The sequence below is a fragment of the Littorina saxatilis genome, unplaced genomic scaffold, assembly GCF_037325665.1.
Source record: "Littorina saxatilis isolate snail1 unplaced genomic scaffold, US_GU_Lsax_2.0 scaffold_892, whole genome shotgun sequence".
In the NCBI taxonomy this organism is placed as follows: Eukaryota; Metazoa; Mollusca; class Gastropoda; order Littorinimorpha; family Littorinidae; genus Littorina; species Littorina saxatilis.
The window spans coordinates 18602-41716 of record NW_027127074.1 but is presented as its reverse complement, the minus strand read 5'-3'; the positions used below and the strand labels follow the sequence as shown (position 1 = coordinate 41716).

Below are 23115 nucleotides of genomic sequence, written 5' to 3'. Positions count from 1 at the left end.
ATTGGCTGAACCTCCAGCAACACGATCAATGAAATCTGCTGTCATAACCACAGAGTGCATGCCACAGGAAAATGAGTGCCAAGTAAAAGGTTCCCGGCATTTCAGCTTTTGTTGTGCATTTTTTTCCAAGGGTAAGTTTTGCAAACTTTTGATCACCTGGACTTATGTAGCCAATATTGAACTACACCGCAAGCACAAAGCCGACGTTTTTTCTCGCTTGTTGCACTGAAACGAGTCCCGTGTTTTGGAGTGAAATTCAGGGTGCAAAGAGCACAGCCACAATGAAGGCCTGGAGCTACTACTGTACTAGCTTTCTGGTGTTGGGCCCACATCAGCTGGGGTTTGCTCGTGCTCCAGTCAATAGATCGATCGCTGAGTGCACTTAGCAAGTCTCCAACCTCGTTAAAGACGATGTGTGAAGTAATTCTATTGAAAGTGAAAACAGTAGGAGCTGTACGTCGTTCTCGGAGTTTAACAGGAGTATGGCTTTTCTCCTCGTGTTGTGCAGAACACAGGGAGTGATGAGAACACCTTTCCGTGGTACTCACTGAAACTCGGGAAACCCAGTGTTCATTCTGCACAGCCCTGCTGCAGCACGTTAATATTTCCTTGCAGTTAGACTGTGGTATTCATTTTCTTCTTCCATATTTTCTCTCCAGGCAGTGCACCTTTAAGTGCTTATTTTGAACATGATTGTGTTTTGTGCAGTATACTTTTTTTTGATGACACATATTTACCAGCAGCTATGAGATGATCACTCACAAAAGTTCAGTTAATAAAGAAAATGATGTGGCACATGGACAATAGTGTTCCAGTTCTGTCTCAAGTGACAAGTGTTGTGTGTTTGTGCATCCATGCGTCATTGCGTGTGTGTGAGACTGAAAGAGAGATCAAGAGAGACAAACAAACACGTAGAAACACACACGCACACACATGCATGCAGATGCACATACACAAAGAGGAAAACAAAGCTTGTAAAATCAGTAATCGAAGGTGCATTGCATACTCGTTTGTTGTTCTTTTACATTTGATGTCAGATCCTTGTAATATGAGTATGACTTTTGTGTGCGTGTATTATTAAGATCTTGTTATGAATTGCCATAATCTTTCTGGACCCAAGACTTGAACCTGGTGCGTTTATCAGATATGTGTTTTTAGTACTTTGCATAGTAGTACTGCTATCACTAAATGACCCCCCTCAGCCCCACCCTTTTGACCCCATCTTCTATAATTAGATACCATAGCTCAACCGGCATTCGTGCGTGCCACAGGAGTGGATGTTTAGAAGGAGCGAACAGAAGAAGAAGAAGCTCAACCGTATTTATGTTTGTGAACTCTTTTTTTTATCGTGGTAATCCGTAAGCCTGTGGCCGTTAATGGAATTAAAGACAGATTTTAAAGATTTCTAAAGTTTTGTCAAATGGCAGGTCGAAGAATATGGAAGAGATTTCAATATTTCGGATTCATTGACCCACCTTACTTTTCCTTCCAAACCTTTTTACCCTTCACAGTGTTGTTCCCAGGCCTCAGTCTTTGGTCACTTATCTCATCTGACACATTGTTCTGACCTCAGGCGGGTCTAATGTCCGAAGGTTTGATACATGGGATGTCTTTTGACACTTGTACTGTTTTTGAGGGGAGCATATTTTGACCAATATTTTGAATCTAGGTTCAACTGCTCCATTGTCTTCTGTGTCACTGGCAGGGAACTACACTGCGTTCATGAAAAAAATAATTAAATATATATGACAAAACTTGATTTTGAAGACTTTACAAGGAAAGTTGCTCTTCTCTGACATGTGTATGCATACCTTTTACTTATGTTCTAGTTAATTAGTTTTTGATAACCCGAGCCTATGCGAATATTAGACAGCAGTCTTTAATTTCCAAGCAAAAGTTTGATACTTCATTAAAACAAAATGCGTCACTTTCCTTACACCAACCTCATGGCACAGGTAATTTTATGATTTTATTTTTTTTATTTTTTTTATTTTTTTCACATTTTGCCAGCAAAACTTGACCGCTGAGGTTGTTATCGTTGTTGTTGTCATTGTTATTTTTGTTGTTGTTGCTTCTCTGTTGTTGTTGCTTCTTTGTTGTTGTTGCTTCTTTGTTGTTTTTCTCCTAATTTAACTATCAGAACAGCTGATGTGGTAGAAGAACACCTTTCTTAGACGACTGACTGTATCTTTTGAACCTGACATTCAGATGCACAATGTCGGGAGGGGCTGGAAGGCAGCATACACGGAATGGGACAGCTGGTGGAAGTGGCACCAGCAGGGCAAGGGATATTACTCCTGTCTCCACTGGATTTATGGTGGTTGCCTCCCCTGACCAACAAACTGTGCTTTCCACTGCAGTACCTCACAAACCAATGGCAGCTCTTCAAAACTCAGGTAAGGATATCTTTCATGACTTTTGCAAACTGTGGTTTGATATCTTTTATGCATGTACTGATGATAAAAGGTACAACAGATTGTGTGCAAGAGCAGTTGCTCTGCCGGGATGTTTCAGCTTCTCTTCTGGATGGAATCACTTATTTGCTTCATTCATTAATTGTGGTGCTCTCTTTAGCTTGGCATTTAGTTCAAATCTGCTGTAATTTGTTCAGACTGTCGCTTTTCAGCAATGGGTGTTTACAAAGTCCTATGATGACAATAGGATAATTCGACCACAAGCTGTGTTACTGTGAGTGAGTGTGTTTGTGTCCTTGTACTGTAGTTCACAATTGTACTTTTAAAATAACATTTTTTTACTGTTTGTATGATGTGACAACCTCTCCCCCACATCACCTACACATCTTAGTGGAATGTCTGCACTCTTTGATTAATTCTTGCATAGTTTATTTTTAATAGCACAAACTGGTTGTGTCAAGTTCATCAAACATTGTACAAACTAATAAAGCTTTAAAGGGTCAGGCCATTTTAGTCACTAGAATAAGTTTAGGTATAACATACATTGTTGTTGTTGTTGTTATTCATTGTTGTTTGTTTTTGTTTTGGTGAGGTGTTTTTCTTTAGGCATGCACAACTGTCTTGTCCAATGAAAAAGACAAATGTCCTGATCTTTATCTGAGCAAATGTAGTGTATTTGATATGGGACTACCATGAACAATGGATAATACTTCTTGGATTGGATAGAGAACATGAACTTTTATGGCCTGGGTGCAGTCTTCTGTGACTGAGGAATATATTTTTTCACTTGGGGGCGGGGCGAGGGTGCACGTAGCTGAGTGACGTGTTGACAATAAGCCGTGTCGGACAAATATGTGAAAGGGGAGCAACCTAGTATTTGATTTGTAACGTGTGACAATGAAACTTCGGCAAGAGTTGTCTCTCTTGGGTCGGCAGTTGTTCTCTATCCGCCGAGATCGACCGATCTTTGGGCAATCGGCGCGGCGACAGAGACACTGAATGAGAGGAAGTTTTGTAGCAGCAAACAAACAGATAGCATCTCTTTGGATTGATCGTGTTCCAAAGGGCTGCTGTCTTAACTAAGTATCAATGGTTGTTCTTGCCCTTCAATGAAGAAACTTTGGAAGTTTGAAACAGCATGTTTCTCCATAGAGAAGCCTGAAGCAGAGACATTGCATGAAGATAACATTGTCGTTGTGTCCGGGTGTTTTTGGGATGGTGAACAGTTATACTGTATGTGATACTTGTTCCTCATTTGTCAACTCATTTCAAAAGAATTTTGTTGTTAGCATAAACAAGGAAAACAAACTAGTTCCTGATACTGATTTTGCTCAGATGACCATTACTATCCTTAACCCAAAGTAAAGTTCAAATAATTAAAACATGGACGAGAGATTGACGAAAGTTTCATTGACAGACATTGTAGCAGATGCAAAGAGTCAGATTAAAAGTTATATCATACTGCCATTTAACTCCAGCACAACTGGGCCATTGTATGTAAATCTGTGTGCATTCATGGTTACCCTTATTTTAACAAAACACTGACGCTTTTCCATGACGAACACTCGTACTTTTGGCTGAAACGTTTTTGTCTTGGTGTTGAAATGTATTTCAAAGAAAGCTTTTCTTATGTTATGTATATGGTGTGAACATTGAAATTAGATGGACACAAAGAATGTTTCCTAAGTAACTTGGCACATGAGAGTATCCTTGGACAACCTTGTACACCCGGTGAAGTTTCAGATCCATAGACAGAATAAAAAACGAATGAAGACCATTGAACTACCCGGATACCTATGCCGCTGTTTTCTCCCTTATTCTATACATTCCTGAAAGTGATGGAAAGCTGCCAAAGGAAATCAGATTCCAGAATTCATGTCGGCGTCCTTGAGCAGTGCCCCACTTTCGTGCGGTTTACAGCTGTTTTTGTCATTAGTCAGCATAACTTCTACACGTGCGCGTACATTTCACACATCATTTGTTTACATTCTGGAGCAGCCTGCACTTTTGTACCACTTCACTCTAGCGTAAACGGTGAGTCACGAACGGTTACATCATCGCAGGTAAGAACACTCTCATTCTACAGGGGTGTGTGGGAAATCGCAGATTTAAAAAAAAACGAGAGAGGGGGGGAAGGAACATTCCACAATTCTTTGTTTACAGCCAGGGCATATGGAAATACGCGGAGAGTGAGAAAAAAGATGTCATGACGTCATATGCGCAGCAGAAGGGGAGATGAATGTTTGTGATGTAATGTGTGCAGGGGGGGGGGGGGGGGGGGGGTGAATGTTTATGATGAAGTGATTGCAAGTTTTGGAAGGAGAGGGGTGAGATAGAACCACTGAGGGAATGGGGGTTTACCTGTGTTTTGTGGCATTCCATTGTGGTGATGCCTGGCACGGGCCCAGACCCAAGTATGCCGGCATTCTACGCTGGTGAGAGTGCCTCCGCCATTCTGCCCTCTGTCGTGGTGCAAGTGGTTGTTGTGGTTTGCTCCTCTCTCTTTCCGTTTTAGGGCCTCCTACACCTCTAGCAAAACAATCCTGTTGGCAGCTACGATCATAGCCACACGAGTAATAGGATTAATATTAATAAGTGCGGAAGAAACATCAAGTAAAAGTGTTAAGTTATCCCCCCCTTCCAGATCCCCTTCAATACATGGACATAATTATTAGGTCACGCTCAGATGATGGCTAGAGTAAAGCTCTTCGATTTTGGGATTATCACACAGATTTGTATAAAGACAAAGTTAATTAAGAAAACAAAAAGCACATATAAAAAGCAAACGCAATTTGAAATACTTGGTGAAAATAAAACAGTTAAGTGGACACCAAAGGTCTCGGAAGCAAATGTCAGCATGCTTCAATATCCTTCATTCAGAATGTATGCGTTTTTGGACAGTCATTTTTGACTGCGTCGTTGGCTATTGTTTTACTCAGTGAACCTGAACACATTACACATGTAAGTTTGAAGGTAAATATTTGGGTGAACATAATTTAGTAATACATATGCTGAACAAGCAAAAGTGGATCTTTGTTAGGTCCTGCACGGAGGTGGTTTGCCTTCGTTGGCTCGTGAAACATTTGGCTTGGTTGTCTCATGAAACATTTGACTTAGTTTTCTCATCGTGAAACGTTTCAATTAGTTGTCCAATGAAACATTGGCCCTAGTTGTCCCTTGAAACGTTTCACTTCGTTGTCTCATAAAACATTTGACTTAGTTGTCACATGAAAAGGTTTGACTTAGTCGTTTCATGAAACATTGGACTTAGTTTTTGTAATTGAACACTGGACTTAGTTGTCTCATGAGACTGAAATCATAAGACGCTCAGGGTGGACCAGAAAAGGCAAAGGGTCCCAACCACTTCACCACAACAGATGGGCATGGTGTTTGAAGTGTTGTGGGAGCCGAACGTGATGATGATGCAGCTACAACGACGGCGGCGCGAGCAACCTTGGCAGCCCCCGTGCTAACATTGGCGACGGATGATGCAAAATGTTGCCTCCGCATGCCAGAGACATGAACAGCTTCCCCGCCTCGGAAGGCGGGTGGGGTGGTGGAGGTTGGGGATTCCTTGCTCTTGACACCTGTCTGAGGATTTGGGATGAGAGAGAGAGAGAGAGAGAGAGAGAGAGAGAGAGAGAGAGAGAGAGAGAGAGAGAGAGAGAGAGAGAGAGAGAGAGAGAGAGAGAGAGAGAGAGAGAGAGAGAGAGAGAGAGAGAGAGAGAGAGAGAGAGAGAGAGAGAGAGAGAGAGAGAGATTCTTTATTAACGAGGTTAATGGAATACGCAAACATGTGGGTTTTTTTACATCCAGCCCTCGCCCATGGGAGGGACTAATCTAATGATAATAAGAGAGAGCGAGAGAGAGATGTAGCCATAGCCATCAACCTGGACGTGTATGGTCATCGACCAAAACTGTGGTTCCATGTCATTGCTACTGACCAGCAAAGTGGACTGTCCAGACAAGCACTCAGACAATGAAACACCGGGCGTTGACTCGAGTCACGAAACACTGAGAGAAAACAAAAGGGGATTATTCGGTTATTTGAGTGAGTGATTGTTTATTGATTGATTGATCGATTACTAATAATTATAAGCATCTGCATACAAAAAGTTTTTGACCGTTTTTAAAGAGAGAGGTTCGTATTCTGTCAAATGTGTGTCCGTGTGTGTGTTCATCTGTCATCAAGTTGTTGAGCACGTGCGTACTAGAACTGAGAGTAGAAAATGAAATAAAACGATCAACTTGGGGGGGGGGGGGGGGGGGTTACTCAGTGTCGGGGAAAAGAAGGTCGTAGCTATTCCTGGCCGCAGAAGGTGTGTGTGAGTCAGAGGCAAACCATTCAGATTTCCCCCCTTGGCAGGAGGCACAGAAGCAGGCCTGACTGACTGACTGGCTGGGGGGATCGCTGCCAGAACGTTGCTCCCCTCTCCCTGACCCCCACAGCGTTGTTGAATGGGATCACCACCGCCTCTTTTCAAAGGCACGTGCCGCACGTGCTGACTTACGCTGTGTGTCTGTGCAACCGGTGTGTGAGCGTTGAATAACTCTTGGCCGACGAGTCATCGCGCATTCCGACGGAGTCCCCCTTTGCCTGTTTTTTTCGTTGAAGGAAAAAGTGTGTGAGTCTGACTGAGCGAGTAACAGTGGTTTGTCTTTGTGCGTGCGTATGTGAGCACAATCACACACACAGTCACACACACACACACACACACACACACACACACACACACACACACACACACACACAGAACCTACTTGCACCCTCCTGCCCTACATTTCCTCAGTCGGGGTTTCTGGAATCGTCTCGGGATGACTTTATCATCGTTTGATTTCTCACACGATCTTCATTCCTCTGGTAGCCCCCACCCCGCCGTCCTCGTATGTGGCAGTTACGAGAAGCGAGGTGTTCATTGCTTGTTTTGGTCATAGATTCCTGGCAGGTAGGCAGGTAGTTCAGTTTGTCATCCAGTGGCCATTACGTCAGCCCACTGTCCCGCACATGCCTGGCAGTTGCAGCAGTTGTCTTTGGGATGTCCTGACTAGACAGACGTCTTTTCGCTTCACCGCATTGTGGTGCACTCTAGGTCTGCGTCCAGGGGAATGTCATAGCAGGTGGTCATGCACTTACCTGTGTGACTTGAAAGACTCGCCTCCATCATATTGGAGCACCTTTCATGTGCAAGGTTGTCTGACCAACGAGTCCTACTCGCAGTGTCATAGCAGATTGTGGCTTAGTGCAGATTGAAATATGCACCTGACGTGGTAAGTCTTAGGTTTTCAAGGTTGCCTGACTGGCGCGTACGTGAACGAAAACAGTTGGTGGCTTGTGAGTGCGACCTGAAAGAAGGGTCTGGTTTTGGTACACCTTTGGTTTTCAAGGTTCTGACCAGCACGTTCATCAATGACAAGGGGTGGCTTACGAGTGCGACTTGAAAAAAAGCTTCTGATTTTGGTGCATTTTTCGTGTGCATGGTTGTCTGCCCAGCGTGTACATCAATGTCAGCAAGCGATGGCTTACCTGCGCGACCAGTGAAAGAAGCGTAAGGTTTTGGTGCACGTTTGTTTTGCAAGGTTACCTGTCTAACGCGTCCTCCACTCATTGCAATAACAGGTGATGGCATACCTACAGGTGCGAGTTGATGTACACCTGTCTTGCTACCTGTCGTCACGCCTCTGTTGCGCTGTGTCTTGAAGCCTTGACGGGCCCAAGTCAACCACCTGTCTTGGTATGTTGTCCGACATAACAGTCACGAAGTCGGGAGACCCTGGGATGACCTGGTAATGTTTTTGGGAACAGTTCACTCGTGGAGGTCGGTTCCCAGAGTTTATCACACGTGTAAGAATTTGTGGTAATTGTTTGAGATGTGATGACGTTATGTTTTCACACGAAGTGAAAATAGGCGCAAATTTGCCTCTCTAGATTCTCTGTGACAGAATTTTCTGCTGCCCATATATATGGCAAAAGAGCTGAGTACGACGGTATCATTTTTTTTTCTTGTTTAAATTTGAATGAGTTTGTGTTTTAAGAATTGTAGAATTTAAACCGTGCGCAAGCGAATAATTGACTATCGACTATTTGACTTATTGTAAGTCCTCAACCAATCAGAACGAGGGAATCCTTTTGGTGCTGGACGCTTCTCGGAAGCTGTGGTAAACTGCGTAGGTGACGGAAGGTCTGTGTTGCGTTGTAATTGCTAGTAGCTGAGCTAGAACTGACAACAGAAAAGTGTACTTGATCCAGAAGGTAGCTGCATTTTCCGTTCTTTGTTACTTTTTGTTGACCAGAGTAAAAACACGTCAGCAACGAAAGTGTCTATTGCGTATGGATCTCTTGTGAAATTTCTCAAAGTTGTTTATATATTAGATTCGTGTTCTGGTTGATCCGTTGGATTTAAAAGAACTCCGTTTCTAGAAAGGTACGTATTTCAAAGATGTTTGTGTGCATGCATTCACTTAATAGTGAAATAAGATTTTTCCTGGAAGATTGTTTGTTTCTTTTTTCCATAGCGGCGCAAGTCTAAGATCCAAGCATGAATCATTAAATGAAATCAATACTCAAACAACAGGAAAAACAATTTCGCGAGACCCAAAAGCTTACAATTTCTTGACCTTCCTGTTTGTCACTTTAAGTTTTTTTGTCGAAGACTCATGCAAAACTAGGCTTCTTCTTATGTAGTAACATCGTTGTGTGCAAATTGTCTTCAATGTCCGTTGGAGTGTCGTCGATAATTTTGAGGCCACTCAAGATTCTGTGGAGATGGCAGCTGCCCTAAAAATTGGCGTCATCAATAGGATAGAGAAATGATGAAGCGCAGTCTTGTTTTTCTGTTTTAGTACCTCGAATTTCGTTTCAGTTATCGTTTCGCGATGTCTTTGAAGTTTGTATTATGGCCGTAAAACAATTACTCCAGTTATTGACAGATCATTTGCCAATGCCAGGTTTTAATTATTCTCCAAATTTAAGGCGGGAAGTCTTCTTAAGACGTTTAAACATAGTATCAATACTACAGGCTTAGGAACACAATTGTGGACTTCTTCTGTGGGTGTAATGTTACGAAGGTATGAACGTTTGAAATGGGCGGAAAATGTCGTTTTCCTGTATCAAGACTGAACCGTTGAAACTTGCGCCTAAGTGTCAAGTTCACATGTCCTTTATTGTATACTTTGATTTGCTCTTGAACCTGTGATCAGAATTTCTGTGTAGAAATGTTTTTCCTCACAATCCTTAAGCACGTCTATTGATAAGGTCAAGGTCATTGAACGTTGGGGGTTTCTGATCACATGCATGCCCTGAGTATGTTTTCGTAAATCTGTCAACAATCCCGAACGAGTTTTGACATTCAATTCAATCACGTGGCACTGGTATGGTGGTTTGTCGCCATCACGCAGTTTTATTATGTGAACAATTTGATTTCCAAGGTCACACGTACTTTTTGACTTTTTTTCAGCTTTTGAATAATTGAAAGATTTCAGTGCACAGAATGTAAATGAGGTCATGCACCACACAGGTCTCCTTTAAAAAAAAATATGAAAAGAATCAGCCAATCAATAAAGGAATAGGGTCCTATGTTCAGGGTCAAGGTTTGCCCTTCGGTGTCTGCTCTCTGGGTTGTACGGACGAAGACTTGGGTTCTTTCAGATTACACGACGTAGTTTTGTTTGTCTCTCTGTTTACTGAGCAACGATGGATGCGAGCACCATTCCCTGAGTGTTTCTTTCGCCTATTTTCTCAAAAACAAGTGGCCCTGGGTTTTCCCTACGATTCCATCTCCGGCTGGGAAAAAAATTCACCGATGCGGGCACAGATGCCTACATTCTTCTTTTGTAATGTGATTACCGGATTTTCCCCACACTCGCAGCATGGCAGCCTGGCCGATTTGAAATTTACAAGTTACATACAGTGAATGCAAAATTGCTCATTACTTAATTCTTCTCGGTACATCAAATCTGTATTGCTCGTAAGTCCAAGTGCAGCTGCACCGCTCGTGGACTTTCCCACTCTCGTGTTTGAAGTGTGGTTGCACCTCTCCGCATGCTGACGTCGCGATAAAAGTTTGACTGAGGGTGACTAATTCAGCCCCATGCGACATGCGAAGAATGTTCTGTGTAGGAAGGTGGAGAGGAAATGGAATGCAGGTCTCGGTCACAGTGATTGTGCAGCGAGTGGTTGTAGTTGTGGTTTGCCGGCATCGTGTGTCACTAACACACAGAACAATACGCCCCGCATACTGTGTACTACTGTTGACCTGCCTTCTGTACTGTCGGTCATCACCAATAATCCAACATGTATAACCTCCCGCCTAGTTGATCATTAAACAAGCGATGCAGCTAACGTCATCAGTGCTGTTCATAGTAACTTCGTCGCTCATTCTTGCTTCTTCGCGGCGACAACAACTTATATGATCTCGTTGTTGTTGTTGTTTGAAGGATGGCTCTTTTTGTCGTCTGCTGGTGGGAGAGCTGTTTTGATTGACCGAGACAGGTTGGTGTGTTTCAGTTCACCGAGATTGTAAAAAGATAAAACTCTAAAGGGCGTCTGTACGCATCGAGTACCAGAAAAAGAACAATTCGTGAATTTAAAGTTGCAGTTGAAATAACAGACTTTCAGCATCAGACATTGTGCTGGTGCCTGTGGAAATGGTGAATCTTGTGTGCATTGTACCTACGTCATAGTGGTCTGACACTGCACGACGTTGTTTTGTGGATGTGGTCTGGGAGTGTTATGACATTGTCAAAGCTTCACTGATCTTATCTGTGGACTTCGCCTGGATTTCCCACTCGCAGATTATTGACGTTTGGATTCTACTCATTCTGGACCAGGTAGGTGTCACTTAACAAAATTGTGTTTCTTTTGCCCGTGTGTGTGTGTGTGTGTGTGTGTGTGTGTGTGTGTGTGTGTTCCATCATGCAAATAACGATATATGAGAAAATGCTCATAAAAAAAAATCATGTACAAAAGAAATATATATGTATGAACACTAGAAATATCTATCTACGAACAATGGAATTCACTCTGTATGAATAATTCACGAATGACACGACAAATGTGAACAACAAAGAGAGGGAGCTGTTGTCGTCAAAAGAGCGTGTCAACGCAATGAACGAAATGGCGATGCACGCATGTGTGAGCGCAACTGTGTGCAACAGATGTTGCGTGATTTCATTTAGTGTGTTGTTTTGTGTTGTAAGCGCTATTCAACCCACTTGCACGAACAAACGGAAAACAAACAATGTGATTAAGAGGGCACGTCAGTCATCTCGTGCGATATAAACAACGGTTGAACATCGAGAAAATTGGAAGGTGTTGGCCTATCGCATACAATCGAAAGTTTTCTGATTGTCCTTTAAACTATTTTTGTAGTTGTTGTTTTTTGGTCTCCCAGATCGAACCGAATGTTCAAAGTTTTATTAGTGTATAAGCCAAGTGTACGTACACGAAAAAGAAATCGTGTAGGTTTGCTAAGGATGTATGCTTCAACAACTGGATGCTTCTCCATTTTGTTCGGGGAAAAAAAAGGAGAACGAGGGTCGTTTCCAAGTGTGGTTTCTACTTATGGCAAGTGGTCAAGATCATAAGTGATATATTGCAAAATGCAGCAAACACGAATTCGCTCGTTAAAAAGTGATTATTCAAATGTAATTTCTCTTCGTCTAAAAAGGGGCTTTTATCTCTGTACTCACGATGAACAGAGGACGCAAGTCCAAGAGTAGACTCACTGACAAAAAAAAGCCAAAAACAAACACACACACACACACACACACACACACACACACACACACACACACACACACACACACACACACACACACACACATACACAAATGAAAGCAAATCAAACAGGTGAAAAAAGACGGAAACGGAAAAAGAGTGGAGGGAGGAAAGGCAGGACGGCAGAAAAGAAGAAGACAAATAAATCAAAAAAGAAAAGAAAAAAACAAAACACTGCCCAAGCCTCTTTAAGTCAAGTGTTTGCAGAGTGTTGCACAAACACATCGGCGTAAGGACGCGCACAGTTTGCAGTGTGATAGGACGTGTTGACAGGTAGTGGTGACACAAGTGGTGCACCATACTGCCGCTTACTGTCGAGCCCGGTCAACCACAAGCGCCGTGTTGACATGCAACTTGTGGTACAGATGGTGCACCATACATACTACGGTGTCAGGCGTGGGCGGTGCGTGTTATGTGCAGTGTGTGTGTGTGTGTGTGTGTGTGTGTGTGTGTGTGTGTGTGTGTGTGTGTGTGTGTGTGTGTGTGTGTCCGGGACACTTAGTCCATCACCGTTGCCCTCACATAGCTATGTGTGTGTATATACATATGTGTGTGTGTGTGTGTGTGTGTGTGTGTGTGTGTGTGTGTGTGTGTGTGTGTGTGTGTGTGTGTGTGTGTGTTGGGGACACTCGGTCTGTCACCGCTGCTCTCAAACCCCTTGAGACACCGGGGTCAAATCCTTGACCGTCAGCAGGATGCACCGCCACTGATCGCTGTTTGTGTACGTCTGGTTTGTGTATGTCTAGTCTTCTTTTCTTTCTTCTGTATTTCTTTTTACATTTAGTCAAGTTTTGACTGAATGTTTTAACATTGAGGGGGAATCGAGACGAGGGTCGTGGTGTCTGTGTGTGTGTGTGTGTATAGCGATTCAGAGTAAACTACTTGACCGATCTTTATGAAATTTTACATGAAAGTTCCTGGGTATGATATCCCCAGACTGTTTTTTCATTTTTTGGATAAATGTCTTTGATGACGTCATATCCGGCTTTTCGTGAAAGTTGAGGCGGCACCGTCACGCCCTCATTGAGTCACTTGAGAAAATGTGACTCTATGTAATCGGTCAGTGTTAGTCTGTCCGGCCGGCCGGCCGGCCGTCCGGCCGTCCGTAGACACCACCTTAACGTTGGACTTTTCTCGGAAACTATCAAAGCGATCGGGCTCATATTTTGTTTAGTCGTGACCTCCAATGACCTCTACACTTTAACGATGGTTTCGTTGACCTTTGACCTTTTTCAAGGTCACAGGTCAGCGTCAAAGGAAAAATTAGACATTTTATATCTTTGACAAAGTTCATCGGATGTGATTGAAACTTTGTAGGATTATTCTTTACATCAAAGTATTTACATCTGTAGCCTTTTACGAACGTTATCAGAAAAACAAGGGAGATAACTAGCCGTTTCTGTTCGGCAACACACAACTTAACGTTGGGCTTTTCTCGGAAACTATAAAAGTGACCGGGCTCAAATTTTATGTGAACGTGACTCATTGTGTTGTGAATAGCAATTTCTTCCTGTCCATCTGATGCCTCATATAATATTCAGAACTGCGAAAGTGACTCGATCGAGCGTTTGCTCTTCTTGTTTTTCAATAAAATTGATTGAAATTTTGGCCAAGCAATCTTCGGCGAAGCCCGGACTTTGGTATTGCATTTCAGCTTGGAGGCTTAAAAATTAATTAATGACTTTGGTCAAATCTGAAAATTGTAATTAAAATTATTTTTTTATAAAACGATCTAAAATTACGTTCATCTTATTCTTCATCATTTTCTGATTTCCAAAAACATATAAATATGTTTTATTCGGATTAAAAACAAGCTCTGAAAATTAAAAATATAAAAATTATGATTAAAATTAAATTTTCGAAATCGATTTAAAAACAATTTCACCTTATTCCTTGTCGATTCCTGATTCCAAAAACAAATAGATATATGTTTTTGATTAAAAACACGCTCAGAAAGTTAAAACGAAGAGAGGTACAGAAAAGCGTGCTATGCAGCTCAGCGCAACCACTACCGCGCTAAACATGCACGTCAATTTCACTGCCTTTTGCACGAGCGGCGGACTACGGTCATTGTGACAAAATGCAGTGCGTTCAGTTTCATTCTGTGAGTTCCACAGCTTGACTAAATGTTGTATTTTCGCCTTACGCGACTTGTTTGTTGGTCTATTGCTTCCATTTTCTCTCTCTCTTACTTTATGTCTGTTTTTCTTTTCTTTTATCTTTGTTTGCTGATTGTTTTTTCCTGTTTTTCTTGTTTTCTCATTGGGAGGTTTTCTGGTCTGTGTGGGCGTGTGTCGTGATGATTTGTCTTATTACTTAGCTAACAGCCTGCGCTAGCTTCTCGTACTATGGTGGCTGTGGTGCTAATTCGCATGCTTGTAATCATGTTTTATTTAAGTAGTTCAGACAGATGATGTTGGTGTTACTAAAACACTAATTTCTTACAGGACTCAAATCCTTGACCGTGTAACAGGATGCCGCTGATGGCCGTGTCGGTCTGTCACTGCAGCCATTGTCTTGACACGCTGTTCGTGTACGTCTGGGCGCGCGCTCTATCTGTCTTTCTCCCTCTGTCTCTGTCTCGATCTGTCTCTCTGTCTCTCCCTCTCTCTCTGTCTCTCTCTCTGTCTCTGTCTCTCCCTCTCTCTCTGTCTCTCCCTCTCTCTCTGTCTCTCCCTCTCTCTCTGTCTCTCCCTCTCTAGCTCTGTCTCTCCCTCTCTCTCTGTCTCTGTTTCTCTCTGTCTCTCTCTTCCCTCTCTCTCTCTCTCTCTCTCTCTCTCTCTCTCTCTCTCTCTCTCTCTCTCTCTCTCTCTCTCTCTCTCTCTCTCTCTCTCTCTCTGTATAAGTGTTTGTTTAAGGGACAGGTTGTAAGATTAGGCTTTGGTAATAAAGTTCAATTTCAGTTTCTCCGTCTCTCTCTCCCTCCCTCCCTCTCTCTCCGTCTCTCTCTCTCTCTCTCTTTCTCTCTCTCTCTCTCTCTCTCTCTCTCTCTCTCTCTCTCTCTCTCTCTCTCTCTCTCTCTCTTTAGCATAGTCTGTTATGATAATGATGACAATCTGACAATCGTTGCTGCATTACTCAATACTACTGTGATCAGATTATGCTTAGAATCACGTCATGGGAGCGCGAATGATTCCCACATGAAATACTCATTACATAAGACTTTCTCGCGGACTTAAATTTATAATAATACCCGGTGTGTTGAAATCTGTTCTTTAGTATTGAAATCAAATGATCATCGACTTCTTGATCTGAACCATCTCGTCGTTTTCGCTGATATCGTGATATGTGTCTGTTGCTCTGTGCCTTTCTGTGTGTGTGTGTGTGTGTTTGTGTGTGTGTGTGTGTGTGTGTGTGTGTGTGTGTGTGTTTGTGTGTGTGTGTGTGTGTGTGTGTGTGTGTGTGTGTTTTTCTGTTCGGATTTAATTGTTTGAATGCTCTAAGTCTGAGTATATTTTCTACAGGAACGAATAAGGGGGATGCGGTATTTGAAGATATTTGCCCGTTAAAACTGTAACGAAGAGCTGTTGTGACGAAGAGCTGTTCACATTTCTGTGACAGTCGAATTATGAAAACGACCACGTTGCGGTACATCTGCTTGTTTGAAAAATGTCAAAGGAATGTGCATACTGTGTGTCTTGGTGTTTGCGAGCGTGCATGCTTGAAAGGAAACGTGAATCAAGTTGCAGAGCTCTACCATGACCCGTGTATCACTACAATTTATTTCAAACGAGATGAATCATCGTCATCAAAACACAAGCGTATAGTGAGTGATACTCCAGCGAAGTCACTTGGGCGTGTGTTGACAATAAACCGCCTACGCACATAATACCACACATCGACAGTTTCAGTCATCGTTTATGCATATATCGAAAGTGGCTTTTCATAAAAGGACAGGAAAAGACTCGACTATTGCTCTGTGTAAGCAAGTGCAACGAATGTACAAAACTACAATGAATATATTACTTTGCACTGTATATATGTGTAGAGGGACAGGGAGGTTGCGGGGGGGGGGGGGGGGGGGGGGGGTCTTCGCATGGTTATCGACAATTGAAGTGAGCGTATCTCGAAAGTGTTTCTTCTACAAAACAAAAAGGGCAGGAAAAGACTCGACTATCGGACTCTGCAAAAGAAGTGTGACGAGTATTCAATACATTGCTTATCACTTTGACACTTTGTAGTTTCTCTATAGTGCAAAAACGGAACAGCAAAATAGAGTCATCGAGTGGTTGAATGTGTGACCTTTCAGAACGACAACCGCTCGAACCCTGACCGAGAGTTGAGGATCAAAGTGCGGGGGATTGTTTTCATGTGAGAATGAGAGATGTTGTGAACGGTTGGTGGGTTGAGTCTGGTGCAATGTTGGGTGCCAATGGTTGCACAATATCCTGGGTATGCATGGAATGCATAATATGTTGATTTTCAAGGCTTGGGGCCGTCCGAAATCAAATTGTAAAAATCTTCAACCCTTCTGCACGTTTTATGGTGTCTTTTTCTGAAAGCTGTCGAGTGGGCGTGCGTGTTTGAGAGGGAAAGGTTGTTGTTTTCTTCTTGTTTTTCTGTTCTGTTTCTTCTCTCTTCTCTTCTCTCTTCTTTCCTATTTTTCCTTCTCGTTTTTGGTGAACTTTGAGTCTTTTCTTTTCTGTCTCTATTTTGATTGGCTTTGTTTGCTTGAATGAAATCTGTTTCTACGGCAAGGTTTGGGTCGTACATTTGTATCCTTTTTAAATCTAGCTTGAGACTCTCCTGCCGCCTGTGTTGAGACTCTCCTGCCGCCTGTGTTGAGACTCTTCTGCCCCCTGTGTTGAGACTTTCCTGCCCCCTGTGTTGAGACTCTCCTGCCCCCTGTGTTGAGACTCTCCTGCCCCCTGTGTTGAGACTGTCCTGCCCCCTGTGTTGAGACTCTCCTACCCCCTGTGTTGAGACTCTCCTGCCCCCTGTGTTGAGACTCTCCTGCCCCCTGTGTTGAGACTCTCCTGCCCCCTGTGTTGAGACTCTCCTGCCCCCTGTGTTGAGACTCTACTGCCGCCTGTGTTGAGACTCTCCTGCCCCCTGTGTTGAGACTGTCCTGCCCCCTGTGTTGAGACTCTCCTACCCCCTGTGTTGAGACTCTCCTGCCCCCTGTGTTGAGACTCTCCTGCCCCCTGTGTTGAGACTCTCCTGCCCCCTGTGTTGAGACTCTCCTGCCCCCTGTGTTGAGACTCTCCTGCCCCCTGTGTTGAGACTGTCCTGCCCCCTGTGTTGAGACTCTCCTGCCGCCTGTGTTGAGACTGTCCTGCTGCCTGTGTTGAGACTCTCCTGCCCCCTGTGTTGAGACTGTCCTGCCCCCTGTGTTGAGACTGTCCTGCCCCCTGTGTTGAGACTCTCCTGCCCCCTGTGTTGAGACTGTCCTGCCCCCTGTGTTGAGACTCTCCTGCCGCCTGTGTTGAGACTCTCCTGCCCCCTGTGTTGAGACTGTCCTGCCCCCTGTGTTGAGACTCTCCTGCCCCCTGTGTTGAGACTCTCCTGCCCCCTGTGTTGAGACTCTCCTGCCCCCTGTGTTGAGACTCTCCTGCCCCCTGTGTTGAGACTGTCCTGCCCCCTGTGTTGAGACTGTCCTGCCCCCTGTGTTGAGACTCTCCTGCCCCCTGTGTTGAGACTGTCCTGCCCCCTGTGTTGAGACTCTCCTGCCCCCTGTGTTGAGACTCTCCTCCTGCCGCCTGTGTTGAGACTCTCCTGCCCCCTGTGTTGAGACTCTCCTGCTGCCTGTGTTGAGACTCTCCTGCCGCCTGTGTTGAGACTCTCCTGCCGCCTGTGTTGAGACTTTCCTGCCCCCTGTGTTGAGATTCTCCTGCCCCCTGTGTTGAGACTTTCCTGCCCCCTGTGTTGAGACTGTCCTGCCCCCTGTGTTGAGACTCTCCTGCCCCCTGTGTTGAGACTCTCCTGCCCCCTGTGTTGAGACTGTCCTGCCCCCTGTGTTGAGACTCTCCTGCCCCCTGTGTTGAGACTCTCCTGCCCCCTGTGTTGAGACTGTCCTGCCCCCTGTGTTGAGACTGTCCTGCCCCCTGTGTTGAGACTCTCCTGCCCCCTGTGTTGAGACTCTCCTGCCCCCTGTGTTGAGACTCTCCTGCCCCCTGTGTTGAGACTCTCCTGCTGCCTGTGTTGAGACTCTCCTGCTGCCTGTGTTGAGACTCTCCTGCTGCCTGTGTTGAGACTCTCCTGCCGCCTGTGTTGAGACTCTCCTGCCCCCTGTGTTGAGACTCTCCTGCCCCCTGTGTTGAGACTGTCCTGCCCCCTGTGTTGAGACTGTCCTGCCCCCTGTGTTGAGACTGTCCTGACCCCTGTGTTGAGACTCTCCTGCCCCCTGTGTTGAGACTGTCCTGCCCCCTGTGTTGAGACTCTCCTGCCCCCTGTGTTGAGACTCTCCTGCCCCCTGTGTTGAGACTCTCCTGCCCCCTGTGTTGAGACTCTCCTGCCGCCTGTGTTGAGACTCTCCTGCCCCCTGTGTTGAGACTCTCCTGCCCCCTGTGTTGAGACTCTCCTGCCCCCTGTGTTGAGACTTCTCCTGCCCCCTGTGTTGAGACTTTCCTGCCCCCTGTGTTGAGACTGTCCTGCCCCCTGTGTTGAGACTGTCCTGCCCCCTGTGTTGAGACTCTCCTGCCCCCTGTGTTGAGACTGTCCTGCCCCCTGTGTTGAGACTGTCCTGCCCCCTGTGTTGAGACTCTCCTGCCCCCTGTGTTGAGACTCTCCTGCCCCCTGTGTTGAGACTCTCCTGCCCCCTGTGTTGAGACTCTCCTGCCCCCTGTGTTGAGACTCTCCTGCCCCCTGTGTTGAGACTTTCCTGCCCCCTGTGTTGAGACTTTCCTGCCCCCTGTGTTGAGACTCTCCTGCCCCCTGTGTTGAGACTCTCCTGCCGCCTGTGTTGAGACTCTCCTGCCCCCTGTGTTGAGACTGTCCTGCCCCCTGTGTTGAGACTCTCCTGCCCCCTGTGTTGAGACTGTCCTGCCCCCTGTGTTGAGACTCTCCTGCCGCCTGTGTTGAGACTCTCCTGTCCCCTGTGTTGAGACTCTCCTGCCCCCTGTGTTGAGACTGTCCTGCCCCCTGTGTTGAGACTTTCCTGCCCCCTGTGTTGAGACTCTCCTGCCCCCTGTGTTGAGACTCTCCTGCCCCCTGTGTTGAGACTCTCCTGCCCCCTGTGTTGAGACTGTCCTGCCCCCTGTGTTGAGACTCTCCTGCCCCCTGTGTTGAGACTGTCCTGCCGCCTGTGTTGAGACTCTCCTGCCCCCTGTGTTGAGACTGTCCTGCCCCCTGTGTTGAGACTCTCCTGCCCCCTGTGTTGAGACTCTCCTGCCCCCTGTGTTGAGACTCTCCTGCCCCCTGTGTTGAGACTCTCCTGCCCCCTGTGTTGAGACTCTCCTGCCCCCTGTGTTGAGACTTCTCCTGCCCCCTGTGTTGAGACTGTCCTGCCGCCTGTGTTGAGACTCTCCTGCCCCCTGTGTTGAGACTCTCCTGCCCCCTGTGTTGAGACTCTCCTGCCGCCTGTGTTGAGACTGTCCTGCCCCCTGTGTTGAGACTCTCCTGCCCCCTGTGTTGAGACTGTCCTGCCCCCTGTGTTGAGACTCTCCTGCCCCCTGTGTTGAGACTCTCCTGCCCCCTGTGTTGAGACTGTCCTGCCCCCTGTGTTGAGACTCTCCTGCCCCCTGTGTTGAGACTGTCCTGCCCCCTGTGTTGAGACTGTCCTGCCCCCTGTGTTGAGATTCTCCTGCCCCCTGTGTTGAGACTGTCCTGCCGCCTGTGTTGAGACTCTCCTGCCCCCTGTGTTGAGACTCTCCTGCCCCCTGTGTTGAGACTCTCCTGCCGCCTGTGTTGAGACTGTCCTGCCCCCTGTGTTGAGACTCTCCTGCCCCCTGTGTTGAGACTGTCCTGCCCCCTGTGTTGAGACTCTCCTGCCCCCTGTGTTGAGACTCTCCTGCCCCCTGTGTTGAGACTGTCCTGCCCCCTGTGTTGAGACTCTCCTGCCGCCTGTGTTGAGACTCTCCTGCCCCCTGTGTTGAGACTCTCCTGCCCCCTGTGTTGAGACTGTCCTGCCCCCTGTGTTGAGACTCTCCTGCCCCCTGTGTTGAGACTGTCCTGCCCCCTGTGTTGAGACTCTCCTGTCCCCTGTGTTGAGACTTTCCTGCCCCCTGTGTTGAGACTTTCCTGCCCCCTGTGTTGAGACTCTCCTGCCCCCTGTGTTGAGACTGTCCTGCCCCCTGTGTTGAGACTCTCCTGCCGCCTGTGTTGAGACTCTCCTGCCCCCTGTGTTGAGACTGTCCTGCCCCCTGTGTTGAGACTCTCCTGCCCCCTGTGTTGAGACTGTCCTGCCCCCTGTGTTGAGACTCTCCTGCCCCCTGTGTTGAGACTCTCCTGCCGCCTGTGTTGAGACTCTCCTGCTGCCTGTGTTGAGACTCTCCTGCCCCCTGTGTTGAGACTCTCCTGCCGCCTGTGTTGAGACTCTCCTGCTGCCTGTGTTGAGACTCTCCTGCCCCCTGTGTTGAGACTCTCCTGCCGCCTGTGTTGAGACTCTCCTGCCCCCTGTGTTGAGACTCTCCTGCTGCCTGTGTTGAGACTCTCCTCCCGCCTGTGTTGAGACTCTCCTGCCGCCTGTGTTGAGACTAACACGCTGTGAACGCCGGGGGGTTTCCTGTGTTTTTACATTGATAAGAGAGCGTACATCGTTACTGATAGACTGTGATAGCTTGCGGGCTGTTCGACCTGAGAATAAAAACCTTTCATGGTAATTGCAGATGCAGATAGATTATACAGTCACGTTTGGATGTATTTTCTCTGTCTTAGATATTTTCAGCTGGTACTTTTTAACAGCGGTTTAACGGGAATTGACTGACTTGGGGCAAAGCGAATTTGAGTGCAATATGCCCCATTTAATTTGGATAATATCAGTTTAAATTAAATTAAGAAGTTATCATGATTGTTAATGGAATATGAAATTGAGTTGTAAACGTATAGTGTACTCTCCCTCTCTCTCTTATCTCTTTTGTCCATTCTACTGTCTTGTCCTGTCTCCCGTATACATATATATTTTTGTTTGTTTGTTTGCTTAACGCCCAGCCGACCACGAAGGGCCATATCAGGGCGGTGCTGCTTTCACAATGACATATAACGTGCGCCACACACAAGACAGAAGTCGCAGCACAGGCTTCATGTCTCACCCAGTCACATTATTCTGACACCGGACCAACCAGTCCCAGCACTAACCCCATAATGCCAGACACCAGGCGGAGCAGCCACTAGATTGCCAATGTTAAGTCTTAGGTATGACCCGGCCGGGATTCGAACCCACGACCTCCCGATCACGGGGCGGACGCCTTACCACTAGGCCAACCGTGCCGGTATGCATATTTTGTTTTTTGGTTTCAAAGAAAAATGTATTCAAGTCTCGCCGCAATATATTGTAATCCGTATGTTTGTTTCTCCTGATAGGGGCACCACCATGTTAAGCTTGAGTTTGTTGTTGATCCTTAACATGTATTATTATGCATTATCCATTGCTGAATAAACACTGTTTAATTGACTGACTCTTGACTGATTGATCCTTGTTGGTGTAGGCTGATTGATTGACATACTGACTGAGGACCTGATCCTTGATCTATCAGTTCTTGCCTATTTCAGGCCTTGTGTTCTTCAAGGAATGGCTTCGTCGAACAATATATGAACCTCATTTGACACTGCTTCTTCTTCTTCTTCTTCTTCTTCTTCTTCTTCTTTTCAATCAATATGAGGCTTATATCGCGCGTATTCCGTGGGTACAGTTCTAAGCGCAGGAATTTATTTTTTTATTTTTATTTTTTTATTTTATGCAATTTATATCGCGCACATATTCAAGGCGCAGGGATTTATTTATGCCGTGTGAGATGGAATTTTTTTTACACAATACATCACGTATTCACATCGGCCAGCAGATCGCAACCATTTCGGCGCATATCCTACTTTTCACGGCCTATTATTCCAAGTCACACGGGTATTTTGGTGGACATTTTTATCTATGCCTATACAATTTTGTCAGGAAAGACCCTTTTGTCAATCGTGGGATCTTTAACGTGCACACCCCAATGTAGTGTACACGAAGGGACCCCGGTTTTTCGTCTCATCTGAAAGACTAGCACTTGAACCCACCACCTAGGTTAGGAAAGGGGGGAGAAAATTGCTAACGCCCTGACCCAGGGTCGAACTCGCAACCTCTCGCTTCCGAGCGCAAGTGCGTTACCACTCGGCCACCCAGTCCTTTTATCTTTCTTTCTTTCTTTCTTTCTTTATTGCTTTCCTCACCTGTGTGTTGGTGCTGCATTTTTCTTCTTCTGCTGATGGAAAACGCTTTTGCGATGCTATGTGTGACCCGTTTCGTAACTTGATGAGATCAAAGAGGGGCAATGACGTCACTTGTCACAAGACCTGCGACGTCAACATGTGGCTTGCGTTGTAGGCGCTCTGAACAATGCACGACTCCACAAAATATGCCCTGCATTGCGGATATGTCCTAGTTTGGATGGAGGGCTGCAAAACTCGACGTATTATCATTTCCAAATTGCATTTAGTTTGTGTACACTGTAAATAGTATTAAGCTGCAAGGGATTCAAGCAGAAACCTAGTGCTCAAGCTTCGTGCTACCAGATCCGCCAAGTATACTTCGCGCAGTCCACTTCGTCCAGTTAAGGACAGGCTTTACCTTGACAAAGGCCTAGGTTAAACAGCAGTTATAACAGAGTAGGCATCCTTTTCTCGTTTGTCTGCTTCTAAGTTAAAATAAAAATAATAAATGTAATTTTTTTTAAATAAACAAAAGCTCTTCAGACATTTCCATTGTTTCATATCGCGGTTTTTTTCCTGTTGCACTCCTTTGGCACAGTGGAATAGTATCCCGTCACCGTGAGAAAAACTGTCAGTGAAAAC

At 45.5% G+C, this 23115-nt stretch overlaps 1 protein-coding gene across 1 annotated transcript; it reads right to left on the bottom strand.

The window, feature by feature from the left end:
• Positions 1 to 5349: 5349 nt before the first annotated feature.
• On the bottom strand, positions 5350 to 20830 carry LOC138955539 (filaggrin-2-like; the record flags this gene model as incomplete). Its single annotated transcript, XM_070327125.1, has 2 exons — positions 5350 to 5358; positions 16901 to 20830. Coding segments are annotated over 2 exons (3939 nt in total), but the record flags the coding sequence as incomplete, so codon positions are not given.
• Positions 20831 to 23115: the final 2285 nt, after the last annotated feature.